At 38.0% G+C, this 22,193-nt stretch overlaps 1 protein-coding gene across 1 annotated transcript in view; it reads left to right on the top strand.

The window, feature by feature from the left end:
* NME7 (NME/NM23 family member 7) overlaps positions 1 to 22,193 on the top strand; it is a 226,982-nt gene that overhangs the window by 76,143 nt on the left and 128,646 nt on the right. The window contains exons 8-9 of the mRNA XM_043486385.1: positions 17,655 to 17,719; positions 21,298 to 21,366. Coding sequence (XP_043342320.1) covers positions 17,655 to 17,719; positions 21,298 to 21,366 — 134 coding nt within the window. The remainder of the gene's footprint in view (positions 1 to 17,654; positions 17,720 to 21,297; positions 21,367 to 22,193) is intronic.

The raw sequence follows: 22,193 nt of genomic DNA on the forward strand, positions 1-22,193 counted from the left end.
TATTTTATTGTACATTTCTAGCATTTATATTTCTAAGTTACTATACTAAGTCTCGTGGGACAACCTGTATATATATTACTGGAGGAAATGACATTTATTGGCAGGAGAATTATTTTGTTTGAGGAAACTTCATTTTCCCACTCCTTTTTTCACCTTTTTATATGTTAGAATTTAAGAGTTACCATTCAGGGAATGATGTTACTGAGGCAACATGACACATATGCCTTTGAGATTATTCACCTGCTGACCTGTTCAGTTCAGTCTCTCAGTTGTGTCCGACTCTTTGCAACCCCAAGGACTGCAGCACGCCAGGCTCCCCTGTCCATCACCAACTCCCAGAGCTTGCTCAAACTCAGGTCCGTTGAGTCGGTGATGCCATCCAACCATCTCATCCTCTGTCATCCCCTTCTCCTCTTGCCTTCAATCTTTCCCAGCATCCGGGTCTTTTCCAATGAGTCAGTTCTTCTCATCAGGTGGCCAAAGTACTGGAGCTTCAGCATCAGTCCTTTCAATGAATTTTCAGGACTGATTTCCTTTAGGATGGACTAGTTGGATCTCCTTGCAGTCCAAGAGACTCTCAAGACTCTTTTCCAACACCACAGTTCAAAAGCATCAATTCTTCAGTGCTCAGCTTTCTTTATAGTCCAGCTCTTACATCCATACCTGACTGCTGGAAAAACCATAACTTTGACTACATGGATTCTAGGTATTCACAGAGTTTTAAGGATGAACAGGATCCATGCAAGAATAGATGCTGAGTTTTGACAAAATACTACTCCCCTTGTTTATTTTTCATATACATGTCTGTTAGAGGACCATGTAATTTTAGAAATGTCATAAGTAATGCCAGGTGTAGTTAGAAATGTTCTGTGCTGTGAGTGCTAAGTCGCCTCACAAGTTGTGTCTGACTCTTTGCAACCCCATGGACTACAGCCTGCCAGGCTCCTCTGTCAATGGGATTTTCCAAGCAAGAGTATTGGAGTGGGTTGCCATTTTCTTCTTCAGGAGGTCTTCCCAACTCAGGGATCGAACCCACATCTCTTAAGTTTCCTGCATTGGCATTGGCAGTCAGGTTCTTTTACCACTAGTGCCACCTGGGAAGCCCAGAAATGGTCTAGACTTGAGGAAAACATATCTCAAAGAGTTTGCAAAGACAGTGTGTTCGCATTCTTCTGCCTTTGGAGGGATCTCTGGTACTGATTTATTGTGTATCTTCCTTACTCCTCCTCTGCAGAAGTGCACCTGTAACTGCACAATGACAGAGGAAGACAGGACTTTCTTCTACTTAGGCTTTGGTCTTGTTCTTTGGGCAGCTTCCTTCCACTAACCCAGGAGCAGGACCCATCCCTGTGGAGCTGGGGCCCAGGTATTCGGGCCACATCATGTTACTTTATCAGGAGATATTTTAAAAATGAAAAGTCATGGTAGCATGATCTCATGTGGTAAGACTTTAAAAGATGATTCATGTTACATGACAGATTATAAATGAGGAAATTCTGAAAATTTAATTAGAATTGATTCTTATGAGGAAGAAAAAAGGCACACATCTAAAGAAAGGATGGTACCTTACAGAAGTCTAGAAAGCTTGGGTTTCCAAATAGATGAGAGCAGTTGATACTTATGAGAAGTGCTGGAAGATATGATCTGTGTCATTACTTTTTGAGTTTTAATAAATGGTACACTGCTTTTCTGCATATTACACAACTTTCCTACTCTAGAAAGCCTGTGGTTCAAAGCTCTCACTTGTTTCGGTGGTTAGTTCTTTTGTACCCTGTCACCACCTGACATCGACTCCATCTCTGTGTTGTCATACATTGGCTTGTGTGTGCCAAATGGGAAGTTATTTCTATATAGCCATTTCTATGGCTATATTTCTATATAGCCATTTTCATGGTGGTCATTACAGAAGAGCTTAGTTATCAAAAGAGCACTTTGCAGTGTCTCGTTAGGATAATCTCAAGGGTCTTTTTTCATTATTGAAATAGAGTTTATTTATAGTGTTTTGTTAGTTTCTGGTGTACAGCAAAATGATTCAGTTTTATATATATATGTAACAATGTTCTGCTTTTTTCTGAGCACAGATGTTCACTTTAAAATTAGTAAACTGTTATATATTTTGCCTAAAACATGTACTTCTTATATTTTACAGTAAATATTTAGAAACTGGGCAAGGCAAAGAGTAGATGGTATGAAAAGTGAAGCTGTGGTCGCTCAGTCATGTCTGACTGTTCATGACCCCGTGGACTATAGCCTGCCAGGCGCCTCTATCCATGGCATTCTCCAGGCAAGAACACTGGCGTTGGTTGCCATTCCATTCTCCAGGGGATCTTCCCAACCCAGAGATCAAATCCAGGTCTCCCACACTGCAGGCAAATTCTTTACCATCTAAGCCACCAGGGAACCAGTAGATGGTATAGTATGTTCTTATTTCCTTAAAAGCAAACAAACAAAATATATGTACGTGTATTTGTACATATGTTGAGTATTTTAGAATATGTAAAGACTGACTTACAGTGATTTTCTCTAAGAGGAAGGACTGAGAATATAGGGTGGAAAAGAGATTTACTTTCACCATGTACCCCTCTTACTTCCATTTTGCTTGTTTTCCAATGAGGCATATTTTTAAAAATTGTATAAAAAAGGGTAGGGGAAATTAAGACCCAAAATTCAGAACTGGAGAATTTAAGATGTTTTTGACTTGTTTTTTAAGATGATGTAGGTATGGAGTAATGGGATTAAGGAAGAAGTGGACTAGAAATTAAAGTCATAGGCTTTTCAGATCATATTTGCCTTTTTCATGGCCAGGAGAGTGGTAATTATGATGCTTTATTGTCCTCAGATCTTTTGCTCCCAATCATAGTTTTCAAACTTTAGTGAGCATCTGGATAACTGGATCTGGATTGTTAAAATAGAGATTCCTGGGCCATACCTTCAGAGTGTTTGACTCAGTATGTCTGCATTTCTGAAATTTCCAAGTCAGGCTAATGCTGCTGATGCAGGAACCACATTTTGAGAAATAATGGTCAGCAAAACTGCTCCCTACATAAGGACATGCTGGAAAACAGACCAAAAATGGAGGCCTATACCCAGTGCATATAAACTGTGCTTCCAACAGATGAGGAGCAAGAGTTATATAATTTTGTGACATTATGTCTACTATTAAGCCTATCTATGAGTGGCAATGTAATCTTGCCAGCTGGGGAAATTAGATAGAGTCATTTAAAGTCAACAAAAGAAGCAGTGTTTTTGTACTAAGATGTCTAGGTTTGTTTCCACCTTAATGGTGACTTTGAATAACTGGAATAAAGAACATAAATGTTTGTATTTTTAAAAATTGTGCAAAAGAGAAGCTTAGAGAGTCCTTTTCTTTATATGTTGTAAAAATAGAATGCAAAACAACAGAACTAATTTTATGGAAGGGAAAAGAATTTTACTTGGTTTTGTTCATTTTAGAATTAATGGACCCATGGTTTTGAATTACCTTTTCAGTCTTTTCTGGTGCTTGCTTATAAAACTAACAGATTTCTATTGGTAAGTTATAACATTGCTGTTGCTTAGTCACTAAGTTGTGTCCAACTTTCCTGCAACCCCATGGACTGTAGCCCACCATGCTACATGGGGTTTCCCAGGCAAGAATACTGAAGTGGGTTGTCATTTCCTTCTCCATGGGATCTTCCCAGTTCAGGGATCGAACTTGTGTCTCCTGCATTGACAGGCAAGTTCTTTAAAAGATGCTTGCTCCTTGGAAGAAAAGCTATGACCAACCTAGACAATGTATTAAAAAGCAGAGACATCACTTTGCTGACAAAGGTCTATATAGTCAAAGCTAGGGTTTTTCCAGTAGTCATGTATGGGTGTGAGGGTTGGACCATAAAAAAGGCTGAGCAGCAAAAAATTGATGCTTTCAAACTGTGGCGTTGGAGAAGACTCTTTAGAGTCCCTTGGACAGCAAGGAGGTCAAACCAGTCAATCCTAAAGAAAATCGACCCTGAGTGTTTATTGGAAGGGCTGACGCTGAAGCTGAAGCTCCAATACTTTGGCCACCTGATGTGAAGAGCTGACTCATTGGAAAAGACACTGATGCTGGAAAAGATTGAGGGCATGAGGAGAAGCGGGTGACAGAGGATGAAATGGTTGGATGACATCATCCGCTCAATGGACATGAGTTTGAGCAAACTCCAGAAGATAGTGAAAGACAGGGAAGTCTGGCATGCTGCAGTCCATGGGGTTGCAAAGAGTCAGACATGACTTAGCAACTGAACAGCACCACCACTAGGGAAGCCCCTATAACATGTATAGCACTTGTACAGTCATATTCATGAAAATCTCCTAGAAACGTGATGTCTACTTCCAGTGGGACTTGTGCTTTCTCCAGCCCTTCAGAAGAGGGACTGGTTTCTTTCAAGGTTAGAAAGAATCTCCCACTACCTGGAAGCCGGCAGTAGTATCCTGTGCTTTAAAAATGTAGCATTGCTTTGTGATTATGTGATTGACTTGTTTTCCTTGGTAACCTGGCATTAACTTTGGACTTCTGAAGACCTGTTTGCCTAATACTACAAAATTTTCAGTTTTTGCCCTGTCAGCTTGATACCCTGCTTTGTTTTTCTTGGACTGTCCCTGTTTTAAAATTGTAATCTTATTTCAACCGTGCTGATGTTGATTGTTCTTGGCTTTCTTTGCTATGCTGAGCCCATCATTTTTTCCCAGTAAGGAGGGGTTCTTGATGGCCTTTTCCTGGAGATTTTTAGATCCCGTGGGTCTTCTCTGTTGCTCTAATGTTGGTGTAGAACTTGCCTTTACTATTTTCTACTCAATTACACTGTGATGAATTTTAGTATACTGAGTTACCATATTGTGGGTGCATCTGTAAAGTTATATTGGTTACTCTTTTTATTGCCTTGTAAGGAATTGCAGATTACGGTTGTTAGGACATTGGTAAGGAAGTGTGTATTTTAGTTTTGGGTGTGTGGTATAAGTGGAGAATCAGAAATGCTCTCAGATGAATTAGGTCTGTATTTTATAAGCCTTCTTGCTACTGGAATGAACTTTATGATCAGCTAATGAATTTGAGATCCTCTAAGACTTAAGTCGCTAGCTCTCAGTTTAACAATTCTGCCGAATTCAAACTCTCATCTGCAATTGATGTCATATGATGCTACAATATTTTTGCTTACTAGCCAGCAAAATATCATTTTGAAGACAGACTGATTTGAAGACAGAAATTTGAAGCCAGACTGATCTATGGATTTATCTTTTCATCTGATTAAGAATTACTGGAAGATTATCAGTGAAGTGGTCTTGCCTAGTGACATTGCTGTCTAAGAAACAGAAAGCTTTTGCAACTGGCTTTTATGCCTAAGTTGATTTGTTATGTGTGCTTGCTATGATTAGTACTAAATTCTTTCTGTTGAATTCAGTAATATTTGTTATTTCTTTTGTATTTGGCATTGAAAATTAAACTCAAACTCTTAATGATTAGTGTAACTTGCTTTACACTAATCACATTTTAAGGACAAAACAGGCCTATTTTCTAATGAAATAAAAGACTTAAAATTTAAAAGAAATCAAATTCCTTCATTTTGATTTAAATTGATTATTAGTATTAAACATGACATCTATTTATAAATCAGTTTTGTTAGTTCATGCATTCTTGGCTGTATCAAGATCAAAACTTTTGTTTCACAGGTCTCACCCTGATGTTTCACAGGTCTCACCTAAAATAAAATGCAAGACTTCTTTTTTGACACTTCTTTAGCTTCCGTTTTTATTTCTCACCACCCCTGTTTAGTGTCAGTATTGTGGAGCATAGCATCTAAATTGTGATGAATTGTCTTGTACAACAGACTGGCTGCTGCTTTTTAGAGTTTTAATTAGAGTGCAGTTGATTTACATGTTAGTTTCACATGTACACCAAAGCGAATCAGTTATGTATATATCCACTCATATTTAGATTCTTTTCCCATATAGGCCATTATAGAGTGCTGAGTAGAGTTGCTGTGCAATATAGTAGGTCCTTATTAGTTATCTGTAAAATAGATAAAATACATAATATGGTACCATCTATAAAATAAAGACTGTCTTTAAAAGGGGAGTTATAAACTGACTGATCCTACATTTGCTATTTTGTTTTATGATTTTGATTTTTTATTTCAAAAATTTGATGTAAAGTGTTATCTTGTCATTCTTCCCCTTGCAGAGGTTTTTATAGGCAAGATTTTGTTTCAAATTCTACTTAAAGCAGTACATATTCTTTCTGAACCTATAGAAATTATTTCACTAACGTACACACGCATCTACTAAGACAGAACTCAAGCTCTTTACACAGTTCGCCTTGTATATTTCTAGGAGTTCCTAGTCAGAGAGAGAGGCCTTGCTTTATCAAGTGTAAGGACCCTCTTCTTCCCTCTGTTCTTGCTCAGACTTCCTCTCAGATTTGTCATGGTGCTTGCCAGGCATGACTGGCTTAGACAGCAGTGGCTTTCCTTCTGAGAACCAGTGGGGTTGCCAGGCCCTGTTGTGCCTCTGGCTGGGTGTAGACCTGACCCTGTTATCTGGTACTCAGGGTCACTGCATCCATCTCATTCCGTGTGACGCAGCCATTAGCATTAGTCTCCTGGAGGTGTGTCAGTGACACAATATTCTCCTGTCAAGTAGAACATACAGAATGTTTGCATTTTAACAGTACTGCTGAAAGTTAAATTCACGCTAATTGTATTAGCCCAGCTGTGTATCCTCACTCGCTGGGATGATTGTTGGCTCCAGTACTACTCTACTGGAGCTTCCCTCGTGGCTCAGTTCAGTTCAGTTCAGTTGCTCACTTGTGTCCAGCTCTTTGTGACCCCATGGACTGCAGCACGCCAGGCTTCCCTGTCCATCACCAACTCCCAGAGCTTGCTCAAATTCATGTCCATCGAGTCGGTGATGCCATCCAACCATATCATCCTCTGTCGTCCCCTTCTCCTCCCGACTTCAATCTCCCAGCATCAGGGTCTTTTCCAGTGAGTCAGTTCTTTGCATCAGATGGTCAAAGTATTGGAGTTTCACCTTCAGCACGAGTCCTTCCAATGAATATTCAGGACTGATTTCCTTTGGGATTGACTGGTTAGATCTCCTTGCAGTCCAAGGGACTCTTAAGAGTCTTCTCCAACACCACAGTTCAAAAGCATCATTTCTTCGGTGCTGAGCTTTCTTTATAGTCCAACTCTCACATCCATACATGATTACTGGAAAAACCATAGCTTTGACTAGACGGACCTTTGTTGGCAAAGTAATGTCTCTGCTTTCTAATACGCTGCCTAGGTTGGTCATAGCTTTTCTTCCAAGGAGCAAGTGTCTTTTAAAAAATTTCATGGCTGCAGTCACCGTCTGCAGTGATTTTGGAGTCCAAGAAAATGTCACTATTTCCATTGTTTCCCTATTTGCCATGAAGTGATGGTACCGGATGCCATCATCTTAGTTTTCTGAATGTTGAATTTTAAACCAACTTTTTCACTCTCCTCTTTCACTTTCAGCAAGAGACTCTTTAGTTTTTCTTCGCTTTCTGCAATAAGGGTGGTGTCATCTGCATAACTGAGGTTATTAATATCTCTTCTGGCAGTCTTGATTCCAGCTTGTCCTTCATCCAGTCCAGCATTTCACATGATGTACTCTGCATATAAGTTAAATAAGCAGGGTGACAGTATACAGCCTTGACACACTCCTTTCCCAATTTGGAACTGGTCTGTTGTTCCCTGTCCAGTTCAATAGAATGTTTGCATTTTAACAGTACTGCTGAAAATTAAATTCATGCTAATTGTATAAGCCCAGATGTGTATCCTAACACACTGAGATGATTGTTGGCTTTAATACTACTCTACTGGGGCTCTCCTGGTGGCTCAGTGGTAAAGAATCCACCTGCCAATGCAGGAGATATGGGTTTGATCCCTGGATTGGGAAGATGCCCTGGAGTAGGAAATGGCAACCCACTCCAGTATTCTTGCCTGGGAAATCCCATGGACAGAGGAGCCTTGTGGGCTACAGTTCACCTTTAGCGACTATACAACAACTACTACTACCCTACTGCTGCTAGATGCTCAGTCATGTCTGAGCAAGCCACCAGGGAAGTCTCTACTGCAGCTTACGTAACCTAATAGTGCTGTTGTGTGCCACCGGCTGGTCTAAGACTGTTACATATACAGACACATTTAATCATTGTAATAACCCTGTGAGGTAGGTATTACCCCCTTCTACAAATGAGGACAGAAACTGAGACTGCAGAGCGGTTAGACTGAGCTAGGCAAAGGGGAAGTCTCTTCAGACTGAAGTGTTCACCAGCCTTTACATCTGTGGCCTGGGGAGCAAACTGACAGACTTGGTCCCTGGACACGTATCTCGTGTGTCGTCATTGTTGATAACCTTCCTCTCTCTGTGCTACACGTTTACTCCTCTTTGGCAGCTGTACAGATAGGGAGAACAACTCATTTCCACTCTAGGTTATTATGAGCAATATAATCCTAATTCAACCCCTAAGGGGTGCCTTTCAGTCTAAGTGCCCATTTTTTGCAGGGGTGATGGCAGATAACAGAGCCAAACGAAGGCAGGTCTGTTAACAGTGATTTATTTACCCTGACCAGGTACAGATTGGAGGGAGAAACAATGGATTCTCGAAAATATATACTGTATTTCAATTTATGTATTTATTTAAAATTGAAAAAAAACCCCACATTTATTTCCATTTTGAATTCAAGCCATATTTTCATAGTAACTCTGGGGAGAAGCTTGTCTCAGTCCTGAAGACTCTCATCGTGTTGCTGCTTTCATACCCCCAAAAGTCTTAAAACTTTATATTAGCACCTCATTATACCTGCCTTGGTGACCTAAGGTACCTAGTGTGTGCTCAGTCGCTCAGTTGCGTCCGAATCTTTTAGAGACCCCGTGGACTGTAGCCCCCCAGAATCCTCTGTCCATGGGATTTCCCAGGCAGGAATACTGGAGTGGGCTGACATTTCCTACTCCAGGAGATCTTCCCAACCTAGAGATCAAACCTGCGTCCCCTGCATCAGCAGGAGATTTCTTTACTACTGAGCTACCTGGGAAGCCCCTGGGGTACCTTATGTGACACTTATGCATCCATCCTGGATCATATAATCCTGATGCCCTTATTTTCTTCCAAATGATGCAAACCATGTTGTGTTATATGATTTAAATTGAATGAAAATCTTTACTGTCCTTTTTATTTTATTGATACCAATTGGTGTTAAAGTGCCTGTTTTATTCAGTTTGCTTGCAATTTTGTTTCCCTTATTTGGTTCCAGTACGTTTTTATTTAAATGGTTAAGTCTACTATTTCTAAAAATACTGTTTGGACTTCAGTGTACCTGAATATTTATCATTAGTTACTTTTCTTAAACTCTCCAACCATGATCATTTATGAACTTTATAGACAGAAGTGGTAGTTGCTCAGTCGTGTCTACTCTTTGCAACCCCCATGAACTGTAGCCCACCAGGCTTCTCTGTCCATGGAATTCTCCAGGCAAGAATACTGGAGTGGGTTGCCATTCCCTTCTCCAGGTTCCCAATCCAGGGGTAGAACCCGGGTCTCCTGCAAGCAGGCAGTTTCTTTACTGTCTGAGTGACTGGGGAGGTCCTAGTAGACAGAAGGGGAATCTTCAAATTCCAATTTTTGATTATTTGCCTATGCTTATGATTTTTTCTAGGATATTTGCTGACTGTAATTTTTTTTTTATTAGAAAACACACATCAGAGTACCACAGCTTTCAAAATGTACTGTTTCTTCTTTATCTACCCTACTATAGCCTTTTTTTCCTCAGGCTACAGTGTATCACCTCATATTAAAACAGGGGACACTGTTAGTACAACTGACAGAAACCCAACTTGAATTTCCTATTTGTCTCATTTAAGGATAGTGCTGGGAATAGATTAGGGGTTGAGCTTGGCTTCAGGAGACTTGCTCAGCATCTTTGTTCTCTCTGGCTTTTGGCTGTCACTTTCATATTCACAGATTAGCTTTTAGTAGCACTTTGGGAGGGAGGTTGGGTTGCCAGCAATGGTTGCCAGCTCATATACTTAGAAACATAGTGGAAAGAGTTGTTTTTCCCCTGACTCTAGCTGAAAAATTCCAGGGCAGATGTCTCACTGGGTCAGGGAAGGTACTCTGAATTGTACCAATTCTAGGCCCATTCCTGGGTGAATTAGTTCAGCCCAGCCAGCAGAGTACTATGATTGACCTTGTTTAGGTCTGGCATCCACTTCTTGACCACTGGCTGAAGCTTGTGGTTATAGGGTCACATAAGAAGATGGCAACTCCCTTTCCAGTCAAAGGATTTAGTTTTCCTAAAGAGAGAGTAGGGAGCTCCTAAACCCAGGAGAAGCAAGCCTTTTTAGAAAGATGAAGTAATAGATGTCTGATATTGTTGATGATTGGATGGAGGGTGGCTGCTTATTAAAAAGGCTTTAGAACAGTTCAGATGAAAGATAACAGGATATGAACTGAGGAGGAGTGGAGATGGAGAGGTGATTTGACATTCAAAACATTTAGGTAGCATTCATGGAGTTATAAGCAAATTATTAAAAAACAAATTAACTGTGCAAACACCAACCAAATAAAATAAGCCATCTGCTTTGTTTGACCCTCTTGAATGTGTTTACTGTGGGGCATGCAGTTTTACCTTTTTTTTTTTTGTTACTTTATTTACATAGTTATTGTCATTTGTTTAGTCAGCTGAACATTTTCTGTCTAGAACAAAGTAAAGGACATAAGGTTATTGACAGTTGGTCGTTTCAAGCTGTTAAGCACAGAACGGTTTTCTTAAATGCCTCTCTATCATGCCTCCGTGCATAACCCACTGAATATAAAAAAAGGCAGTACCCTTGACTCATGTCTGACTCAGTGCTGCTTGGACTATAATTTTTGTTGGTTTATCTGTGAATAGAATTATTCTGTTCAATGTGTAAATATGACCTACGGGCATAGCTTAATGTGATTTATAGATTTATACTAAATTGTATATTTCTCTTTGTATTGGTGAGTGCATAGGACTAAATATGACTTTCATATTGACATCAGGATTCTTATGTAATCATGTAAAATTTTTCCTTATTATAATAAATAAGATCTTTTTAGGTATCCTTGAGGCCAAATCTCATAAGTACTAAGCATTTATTTGCGTTTTAAAATGTGTTGACATTTGGACCAATGGTGCAGAAGCAATGGTGTGTAAAAACTGCTGGCACCTCAGCAAAGATCAGAATAGTGGTAGCAGACTATACCAGTGGTCAGTGTATTTTTAACCATATTGTGTTTGCAGAAAAATAAAAAAAGCCACTTTCACTTGAGAATACCCTTGATGAAACAGTAAAAAATTATTAAGTTTTGACCCTCAAGTCAAAATATTTATAATATTCTATGTGAAGAAATGGGAAGTATGCATAAAGCAGTTTTGATCCATATTGAAATGTAATGTTATCTTTAGGAGAAATACATATACAGCTGTTTTACCATTTTTACTTGATAGAATGACAATCTGTGGTTATTCAGATAAGGCTATTTGGCATTTTCTTTAAAATAAGCCTGTCCTTTAAAAGAAGTGACAACTGGAAATAATTGTTGCTCAAGATAAAAATCCAAAAGAAGATAAAATTACAAGTTAAAATTAGAGTTAAGAGTTTGGAAAACTGTATGCACCATCTTGAACGTGACAGCTTCCCAATACTTACACTGTTCTGATGAAATTAGTATTTGACAAATGGGATGTTTTCGATGTTGTGTAGTAGAGTCAGCATTTGGAAGATCTGCATAATAGAATTTTCTAAACAATGTCTATGATGTTACAAAATCATGCAAGGATAGAAGATTAATACGGAGTATAAGATAGATCAGTAGGTTTTAGTGTAACAAGGTTAAAAAACGTTCATTGGTAGAAGTTTGAAATTATATGTTGCAGTGAGCTTGTAAGAAACTACTACTTGTAGAAGAAAGAAGAATATATAAAATTTCATTAGACTATTAAAGTACTACATTTTCCACCCAAATCTGCATATTTTAAGCAAACAACACAGAGCAGCAGACTGAAAGTTGGAGCAGATGTGAGAAGGCAGCTGCTTTTCATTAAATTAGAAATTAGAGATTTTTTAAAATGTGAAACTATCTCTCTTGTCACTAATTTTTTATTGTTTTGGAAAAGTCATTTTTCTCATAAAAATTGTATTTATGTTAAAATGTAAAGAATTTTTGTTATATTTAAATTAATAAATATTTTAAAATTTACTGTTTTAATTTATAATGCAGCAAATATCAATATAACCTATTACATAAAAGTGTTTTAGAATTTTTAATAATTTCTAAGAAGAGGTCCATGAAACCAAAAAGTTTTGGGAACTTTTGGCCTATAGAATGAAATTCAAACCTCTGTGTAAGGTCCAAAAGTCCTTCTTTTTTTTTTTTTTTAAATTTATTTATTTATTTTCTCAGTGGGTTTTGTCATACATTGACATGAATCAGCAATAGATTTACACGTATTCCCCATCCTGATCCCCCCCCAAAGTCCTTCTATCAGTGTCTTCTGCCACCTCTGCTATGCTCTCTCCTGTCTCATTTCTCCTTTCCCAAAAGAACCTTGCTGTTTTACTTCTCCGTACATTTGCTCTGTGCTCTTTTTGCCATGAATATCCACTTTCTTTCAGCTCTCTGTCTAAAGTTCGTGTCTGAATGCCTCTTGGGACATTTATCTGTATAATACTCCTTTCATAAATTCTACTTTATTTAAAATTAATATAACTGCTCCAGCTTTCTTATACTTATTGCTTGCATGGTATATCTTTTTCCATCTATTTACTTTCAGCCTACCTGTGTCTTCATATTTAAACTTGCCTTCTTATAGATATCATATAATTGGATCTTGATTTACTAATGCATCTAAAATCTTGACCTTTAGTAATTTTATTTATGAGGGCTCCAGCCTCATGACTTAAGCACCTGCCAAAGGCCCAACCTCCTCATACCATCGCGTTGTTGTTTAGTCGCTAAGTTGAGTTTGATTCTTTGTGACCCTGTGGACTGTGGCCTGCCAGATTCCCCTGTCCAAGGGATTTCCCAGGCAAGAATAATGGAGTGGGTTGCCATTTCCTTCTCTAGGGGGTCTTCCCAACCCAGGGATTGAACCCACATCTCCTGCATTGGCAGGTGGATTCTTTACCACTAAGCCACCAGGGAAGGCCCCTACCACGTTGGGCATTAATATTTCAACATATGAACTTAGATAGTACACAGAAACTTAAATCATAGCAAGGGAAAAAAAGAGGCAAACCTTTAACCTGTTATGGTTGTGGGTAAGTGAAAAATGAAGATTAATTCTGAGTAAGAAGAGCTTGTGGTGGGTAGCTGAGACTGAAGACATAAAGACTATTCAAAATATTTCAGAGTTTCAAAAGACACTGGGGAAAGAGTCAGAAGGTGGTCTGGTGGTAAGAGTGAGAAGAAAAAACAGACCAAATTAGAAAGGAATAAATATGTGGAAAGAGATATGAAAGAAAATTTCATGTTGGAGGAGAGTGATTCTATCCAGAGCTGGAATTGAAGTTTTCAGCCAGGAACCAACCTCGTTCTCTCCTTTTCAAAAGGCTACTTATATCATGAGAAGAGAATAATCATCTAGATGTTTTCCCAAGGAACTGCCTTTTTTTTACATTTACATTGAATTCATTAGAATTAATGCTTGTGTGTGGCATGAAGTCACTATGAACTTTTTTTTCTTGAATTGTTAAATCAAAAATTAAAAAAAAAATTTCCCTTCTCTAATTTTAATTGCTCCTTTACAGTTAATTTTCTGGTGTTTTCTAATTGTGCTCTGAAGAGTCTCAGAGTTTCTTAGGCTCACATCAGGCAGAGAGCTATGATTGTTTCCTTCCTTTGGCTATTTTTTAAATTAACTTTGTTATTCAATGAGCAATATTTGTCAGCTACTTACTATATCTATGCTAGACTAGTGATACTAGTGTCCCTAGAGATACTGAGTCTTAGAATGAACATGGCGCTTGCCTCAGGAAGTCACATTGGCTAGTGAGTTTCACATATCAGGCTTCCATTCATTCCTTTTTTCCTATTAAAACTGGCAGAAAGACTGATATGGAGACCCAGTAGTTTTGTGACATTAAGCAAGTTTTATCTATCTTCTCCAAATCTTCATATAATCTCATTCTGTAGTGGGATGGTAATCCCCATTTTAGCGTATTGCTGTAAGGATTAAATGGAATAACTTCCTGTGAAAGGGCTGAGTTCCCAACAACTAATTTACTTTCTTCTTTCCTAACTTATCTATATTTTTCCTATTGATAAAAGTCTTGAAATTTTGGTTAACATTCCTGTGTCCAATGTCATCTGACTCTTTGGTACAGATTACTAATAGGTTGGGGCTTCCCAGGTGACTCAGTGGTAAAAGGTCTGCCTGCCAATGTACGAGACACTGGAGACACAGGTTCAATTCTTGGGTTGGGAAGATCCCTAGAAAAGGGAATGGCAACCCACTTCAGTATTCTTGCCTGGAATATCCATGGAGAGAGGAGTCTGGTGGGCTACAGTCCATGTGGTCTCAAAAAGGGGCGGATATGACTGAGATGTACATACAAAACTTCTCTTTCCTAACCCTCTGTTGATATGACTTTCTTTAGTATCATCATACCATCTTGCTTAAGCCAGCAGATTTATCTTAATTTCCAGGGTGCTTAATTTCCTTTCATTCTTAAAGATCCCTATATTCCAAGAATTTTCCTCTCCTTTTGATATTATAATACTACGGTAATATTTTTCTTCTTGATTCTCTTGCAAATGTCCTTTTACATGTCTTTATTCATTTGAAGAATTCATTCTTCAGTCCCCAAACTTCATATATTTTCTCACAACTCATTCCTCTCATCTCTCTCTCTTTCTTTTTTTTTCTTTCCCCTTCTTTTTATCAAATAAGTACTCATCTATTCTCATCACTTCAACTCTAACCTCTCTGTACCTCATTATATGTCTATCTATTGGAATACAACCCCACATTACCAATTTAGTAAAGGGAGTTTATTCATTCATTCTTTGATGATTTTTTTCTGCCATTGGATATACTGTCTCCTCAAATGCTGATCAGTGTTCTGCTCTAAAATTCTGTTTCTGTGTCCAAATTAATTCAATATCTTTATTCTTAATTCAGTTTCATAGCTTGTTTTCATCTTAAAAGTGCTATCATTCTTCTGGTCACTTAGACTCAAATCCTTTATTCCTTCATCTTCATGCTCTATGTTCACTTTAGTCTTATTACTTTTTTTTTTGAAATATCTTATATTCATTACTTCTTTATTTCTTTACTTCTACCATGCAAGTCCAATCAGCAGAGTAGATGATGTCAACAGCCTTTGCTATTCTTTCTGTCCTTTATTCTTTTCTTCATACCAGCTCACCCATTATTATTACATTAATAATCTTCCTGTATTCACCTCTTCACATTTTCAGTGATTCATTTCTTTTGGCTGTGTTACTTTTGAAGGAAGATTTTTCTCACTGGATTCTCAGTGTTGATATAAATTATTATTTTCTATTTTTCTGATATAAATTATTTTAATTATAATGTAACTTAAGTATGTCCACATATACAAATAAATGTAAACTTTTGCACATAAAGCTGTATAACTAAAACAATTTACAGATTCATTACAAACAAAACTATAAAATGGATAAAATTTAGGTTAACATAAATGTAACAAAAGATGTTTGTGGGAAATCAGTAAGTTAACATGAATATGGCGCTGAGTATTCTGCATTTGGCAGGGACCTAGTGTATTCTTGAAACTTCTGAGAAACCTTTCTTTCTAAAGCATGCTGTTATATCATTTGGCCTTCAGTTGGTATAAATGTGTCTTTTGAGAAATAGATCTGTCCTTGTCTTTTTTGTTTGTTTGTTTTTTCATGCCTCAGCCAGCTGTGATTAAAATAGCCTTTTTGGCAGCAGTAAGATAGTAAATAAAAATACACATTCAGGCACTGATACTACTTATTTGATACTGATACTAATTATTTGATATCATTAGGTAAGCATCAAGATGATCCAGAATAGGGAGTGTGTCTGTGTGTGTAATACATGAAAGAGAGAAAAAAAGAAGAATTTCAGTTCACTTGAAAAAAAGAAACTTAGATTTTTATAGGAGACTAATGGAATCTCAAAAATCAGTTTTACAGGTTCAGAGTCTATAACCACCATTATAAAAATTGCTATTTGCGGCACAAAGACCAAATTCTTCATGTTGCCATCCAGAGCCTTTATAAATTTGGGTTAAATCTCTTTTCCTTTTTAGTTTTTTTATTTTTTGACCTCTTACTATTGTATATGGACTTCCCGGGTAGCGCCAGTGACCTGGGAATCCACCTGCCAGTGCAGTAGACCTGGGTTCGATCCCTGGGTCGGGAAGATCCCCTGGAGAAGGAAATGGCAACCCACTCCAGTATTCTTGCCTGGGAAATCCCATGGACAGAGGAGCCTGGTGGGCTACAGTCCATGGGGTCACAAAGAGTCTGAAGGCCCACAACTGAAGTGTCTGAGCACACCCACAGGCACTATTGTGTACACAGATTCACATTTTCCCCAGCTTTATGCCTTGTCTCTTTTTATACCATGGTCCCTATATAATCCCATCTGTCTGTAACCTTAAAGAGCTAGTTCCTGCCCTCATCTCCCATTGAAGCTTCTGTTCTCCTCTTCAGTTTTAATTTGACGTTTCTCCGCCTGTGACTTCTTCTGGACTCCTTCCATATCTGGTACTTTAACACCACTTTTTTCTAATATTACTTTAACTCTTTGATTTTTGTAGTTTTTATATCACTAGACTTCAGGTTCTTAAAAGCTTTTTGCATAATCTTCAAGATTGGTTTTGAGGAGAACGGACTGGTGGACACAGTGGGGGAAAGCGAAGCCGGGATGAAATGAGAAAGTAGCATTGAAACATATACCTTACCACGTGTAAAACAGCTGGTGGGAAGCTTCTGCATAACACAGCTCAACAAGATGCAGTAGTTAGAGGGATAGGATGGGGGCGGGACTGGGAGAAAGGTTCAAGAGGGAGGTAAAATATGAATCCTTATGCCTGGTTCATGTTGCTGTATGGCAGAAACCAACACAACATTGTAAAGCAGTTATCCTCCAATTAAAAATAAATTTAAAAAGTAGTTTTTAAAACTGAAAAGAATGATATTCCTGAAGCACTTTACTAAACATCTGGGATTACAAAATCAAATGGGATTACTGAATCAAATGGGATTACAGTATTAGAGGTCTAGTTTCCTGGGCAGATTTATGTGATTCACTTTTACATAGTGTAAGCAAGTGTTTGTTGCTCGATCTTATCCAAGTCTTTGTGACCCCATGGACTGCAGCCCATCAGGCTTCTCTGTCCATGGAATTCTCCAGGTGAGAATACTGGAGTATCCCCCCTTCTCCAGGGGATCTTCCCAACCAAGGGATCAAACCTGGGTCTCTTGCATTGCAGGTAGATTCTTTACTGTCTGAGCCAACCGGGAAGCCCAAGTGTTTAAGCAAAATGCTTTGATATAGAAAATTTGCATTTCTATAAAGCTAAAATGCCTTAGAAATTTTATAATTTTGCACTCATTTGTTCTGTATTTTCAGGACTTCTGGGAAAGATCCTGATGACTATCCGAGATGCAGGTTTTGAAATCTCAGCTATGCAGATGGTAGGTAGTTTGCAAGAATCATTAACTTACTGATGAACTGTGTGTGTGTGTGTGTTTTTTTTTTACAGTATGCTTTAATACGTTTTACATTGAATTTTCTCTGTGCACTTGTGAACTCAACACATTAAAAGCAAAAAGATATGTTGAACATGATAACTTTTAGTAAAAAGTATTTTTCAATGATTTTACCAGTATAATCTCTCACTGAGAGCTAACCGTCCAATGGTACATCTAATTTAAGCTTACAAAGCAGATTTATATAATTCCTGGAACTTTAGTTGCAAAGTACATGCAGACTGAAACAATGCATTTAATTCCTCCAAAGAAGAAATAGTTTTAAGCTAAGTACTTATAATGAAATTTTGTTGTCTGGATTTGTGACTAAGAAGAGAATCAATTCGGCTTTTTCCCTGACCAGGACCTTTGCTGGTTTCTGGACTTTCTCTCACGATCTTCTTTAGAGTTAGCACATTTCAGCCCCTCTCTTGGCAGTCACACCATTAAGCTCTGGAGTCCACAGTCATTCAAAACTGCTCTGCTGACACATTTCCAGGAAACCCTTCACTGAAGAAACAATATTAACTTCTCTAGAGCTCTTCTCTATCTTTGTGGTACACTTATCATTGCACTTGACAAATAAATTGGTACAATTATTATAGGAATCCAATTAATAATTTGCATTTTACAGTTTTTGAAAGCCAATAAGTTTGTGTTATTATGGTAGTGAATTACCAGTTCCGGAAGGAATTTTCATACCAGTTTATTTTCTCTTTCTCTGGAAAGGAACTCCTTTTGATTTCTGTGAAGTCTTTGCATCAGCCCAGACCAGAGGTCAGGGCACTAACTGGGGTTCTGCCTATTTTGTATCCCAGATTGGTGTGAATGCTCATGAAGTGAGAAAAGATTAGATGTATCAGCTAGTTTGCAAAGTTATCAGGCACAGCTTGGAGACAAATGAGAAATTTAATATTTGAAGAATCTTGCCCAGGACTGTAATGAAATTGTTAGCAACAGCATTCTCAAAGTATTAGCTTGGTGATATAGTCAGCCATAGGATTATGGGATCTAAGCCTGCTTAAGTAGCAATCATTGTGGACATTTTAGAATTAAACATTAATCTAACTCTAGGCTTACAACCTAGCATAGTGATTGCCCATAGTAAGTGCTCAGTGAAAAAAAGAGTAATTTGCTTTAAAAAAGATTAATTGAATTTATGGGGGAGGCACAGTAGTTTAATGGCAATGAGAATCATTGTGATTTTTGAAATCAGTAAACTCTATTTCTGTATCATGAATCTTCTACTTTCTAGGTATACAAACTTGGCCAGATTTTAAGCATTCCTATCTTCAGTTTTCTCAACTAGGCAATGATAATATTATTTGGCGCTATAGATTATTTTGTGGATTAAATAAAATAATGCTACACAATACTTTGAAGAATTTCCAGTTCAAATTCCAAATATTTAATAAATTATACCTTGTTATTGGGGCTTCCCTGGTAGCTCAGATGTTAAAGAAACCACCTGCAATGCAGGAGGACAGGGTTTGATGCCTGGGTCAGGAAGATCCCCTGGAGAAGTGAATGGCAACTCACTCCAGTATTCTTGCCTGGAGAATTCCATGGACAGAGGAGCCTGAAGGGCTATAGTTCATGGGGTTGAAAGGAGTCGGACAAGACTGAGCAACTACCACTTTCACTTTTCACCTTGTTATTATTTTATAATATTAGTAATATAAGAAGTTGTATGAATATTGAATAAGATATTGAAATCAAACAAAGTTCCCTCCCTGTAATAGCTGTGTTGCCTATGCAGAATACATCATGTGAAATGCCAGGCTGGATGAAGCACAATTTGGAATCAAAATTGCTGGGAGAAATATCAGTAACCTCAAGATATGCAGATGACACCACCCTATGGCAGAAAGCAAAAAAGAGCTAGAGAGCCTCTTGATGAAAGTGAAAGAGGAGAGTGAAAAAGTTGGTTTAAAACTCAACATTCAAAAAACTAAGATCATGGCATCCGGTCCCATCGCTTCATGGCAAATAGATGGGGAAACAATGGAAACAGTAACAGACTTTATTTTATGGGGCTCCAAAATCATTGTAGATGGTGACTGAAGCCATGAAATTAAAAGGCATTTGCTCCTTGGAAGAAAAGCTATGACCAACCTAGATAGCATGTTAAAAAACAGAGACATTACTTTGCCAACAAAGGTTCATATAATCAAAGCTATGGTTTTTCCAGTAGTCATGTATGAATGTGAGAGTTGGACTATAAAGAAAGCTGAGCACTGAAGAACTGATGCTTTTGAACTGTGGTGTTGGAGAAGACTCTTGAGAGTCCCTTGGACAACAAGGAGATCCAGCCAGTCAATCCTGAAAGAAATTAGTGCTGAATATTCATTGGAAGGACTCATGCTAAAGCTGAAGCTCCAATACTTTGGCCACCTGATGGGAAAAAGTGACTCATTGGAAAAGACCCTGATGCTGGGAAAGATTGAAGGCGGGAGGAAAAGGGACGACAGAGGATGAGATGGTTGGATGGTATCACCGACGCGATGGACATGAGTTTGAGCAAGCTCTGGGAGCTGGTGATGGACAGGGAAGCCTGCTGTGCTGCATTCCATGGGGTCACAGAGAGTCGGACACAGCTGAGTGACTGCACTCAACTGAACTATGATACTAAATAGTTTGAACTGTTGTCTGGGTAGGGAGACGCTTTGTGATCTTCAATCCTGGCAACAATAAAAGGACAAAGTAGGGAGCAAAACAAAATTGGAAAGTCTGTGTCTAGTTTTTAAAAATGTAAGGTTTTGGTTCTTGAGACTCTAGAACTTAATGAAATTTTATTTCTAAGTTTGAATCCAGCTTGGATAAGAGTGAGTCTTTGTAGCTTTACCTTACTAGCACACTCTGCCAATTCTTTCTGAAGAATAGTAGGATTTTCAAATGAATGGTGTCAGTGCATTATTATGAGCCAGACTAACTAGGGGATTTTTCTGAATGCCTGGGAGGATAAGGGTATTATTTCCAGGCCCCTCTACAAAATTTGGAGAAATTTTCTTTGGTAATGTTGCTTCCTTTTGCCACTGATTTATTGATAAACAAAATTAAATTGTGCCTATGTCTTTTTTTGTATGAAGAATGAGGTTTTTTTCCAATAACATAGATTGTATGTAGTTGAGCGCCCAATCAGTGGGATCAGACAGTTTGAGATGAAATGCCAGGTAGTGAAGGTTATATTACCTCACTGAGTCTTCACCTCATTTGTAAATTGGAGCTGTTAACATTACTTATATTGTGGGGCGATTGTTATAATTAAATAAGATAGTACACGAACAGCACCTGGAACAATGCTTGATATATTAAGTACTCGATAAATGTTACAAACAAGTTCTTATTTTTGATAAACAATAATTTATTATTGATGGACTGAACTTTAACACTTCTTCAAAGACTTATTTCTTCAGGGTTTAAATTTTAAAGAAAATATATCTGAGAGAACATAAATATTGAGTGCTAAGTGTGATTCATTCTATTTTTTTGGTTGACATGTTTTTCTTTTTTTAAAAATATAGTTTAACATGGATCGGATTAATGTTGAAGAGTTTTATGAAGTTTACAAAGGAGTCGTGTCTGAGTATAATGTAAGTACTGAAGTGAATGTAAAGCATTGGTACTGAAAACTTGTGTATCTCAGATTTTGTAGATCTCAGTATAATTAGTAATTGTGAAAGTATTCCTTGAAGTATTCACAGTTCTGCCAGTTGACAACTGATCATACCAATGACTGGAGTATTTTTATCCCTGAGAGCCGATGGGTCAGTTTTTAAAATATGATGCTATTTTATTTATGGAACAAAAATATACAGAAATCCAAAAATCACTTTGCCGAGATATTGACACATTTTGATAGGCTTCCCTTGTGGCTCAAACGGTAAAGAATCTGCCTGCAGTGCAGGGGACCTGGGTTCTATCGCTGGGTTGGGACTATCCTCTGGAGGAGGGCATGGCAACCCACTCTAGTATTCGTGCCTGGAGAATCCCCATGGACAGAGGAGCCTGTAGCCCAAGTGGGCTATAGCCCATGGGGTCACAAAGAGTCCAAAACAACTGAGCGAATAAGCACAGCATATGGAGATAATATTCTCAAGGTAGAAGACTGTTGAAAATGCTTTAAAAAGTTGAGAGCAAAAAGTTCTTGATGTAGTTGCATAGCAGTTATTTCATAGCATAGTCTACTTAATGATACAAATGCAGATAGAATCATCTGAAAATACAGTGGAGAGTGAATAAATAGTAAGACTTAAGGGGAACTGTTTAGAGAGCAATGAAATTCATTCTTGAAGACAAGACTGTATTCAAATAAACCAAGTGTTGTTCTTTAACACATGACAGATATTTAATCAAAGTTAGTTTCCTTCCCCTTTTGTCAAATTAGATACATTTGTGCTGGTGGCCTGCCTCATCACCC

The sequence above is a fragment of the Cervus canadensis genome, chromosome 13 (genome assembly GCF_019320065.1).
Source record: "Cervus canadensis isolate Bull #8, Minnesota chromosome 13, ASM1932006v1, whole genome shotgun sequence".
Classification (NCBI taxonomy): Eukaryota; Metazoa; Chordata; class Mammalia; order Artiodactyla; family Cervidae; genus Cervus; species Cervus canadensis.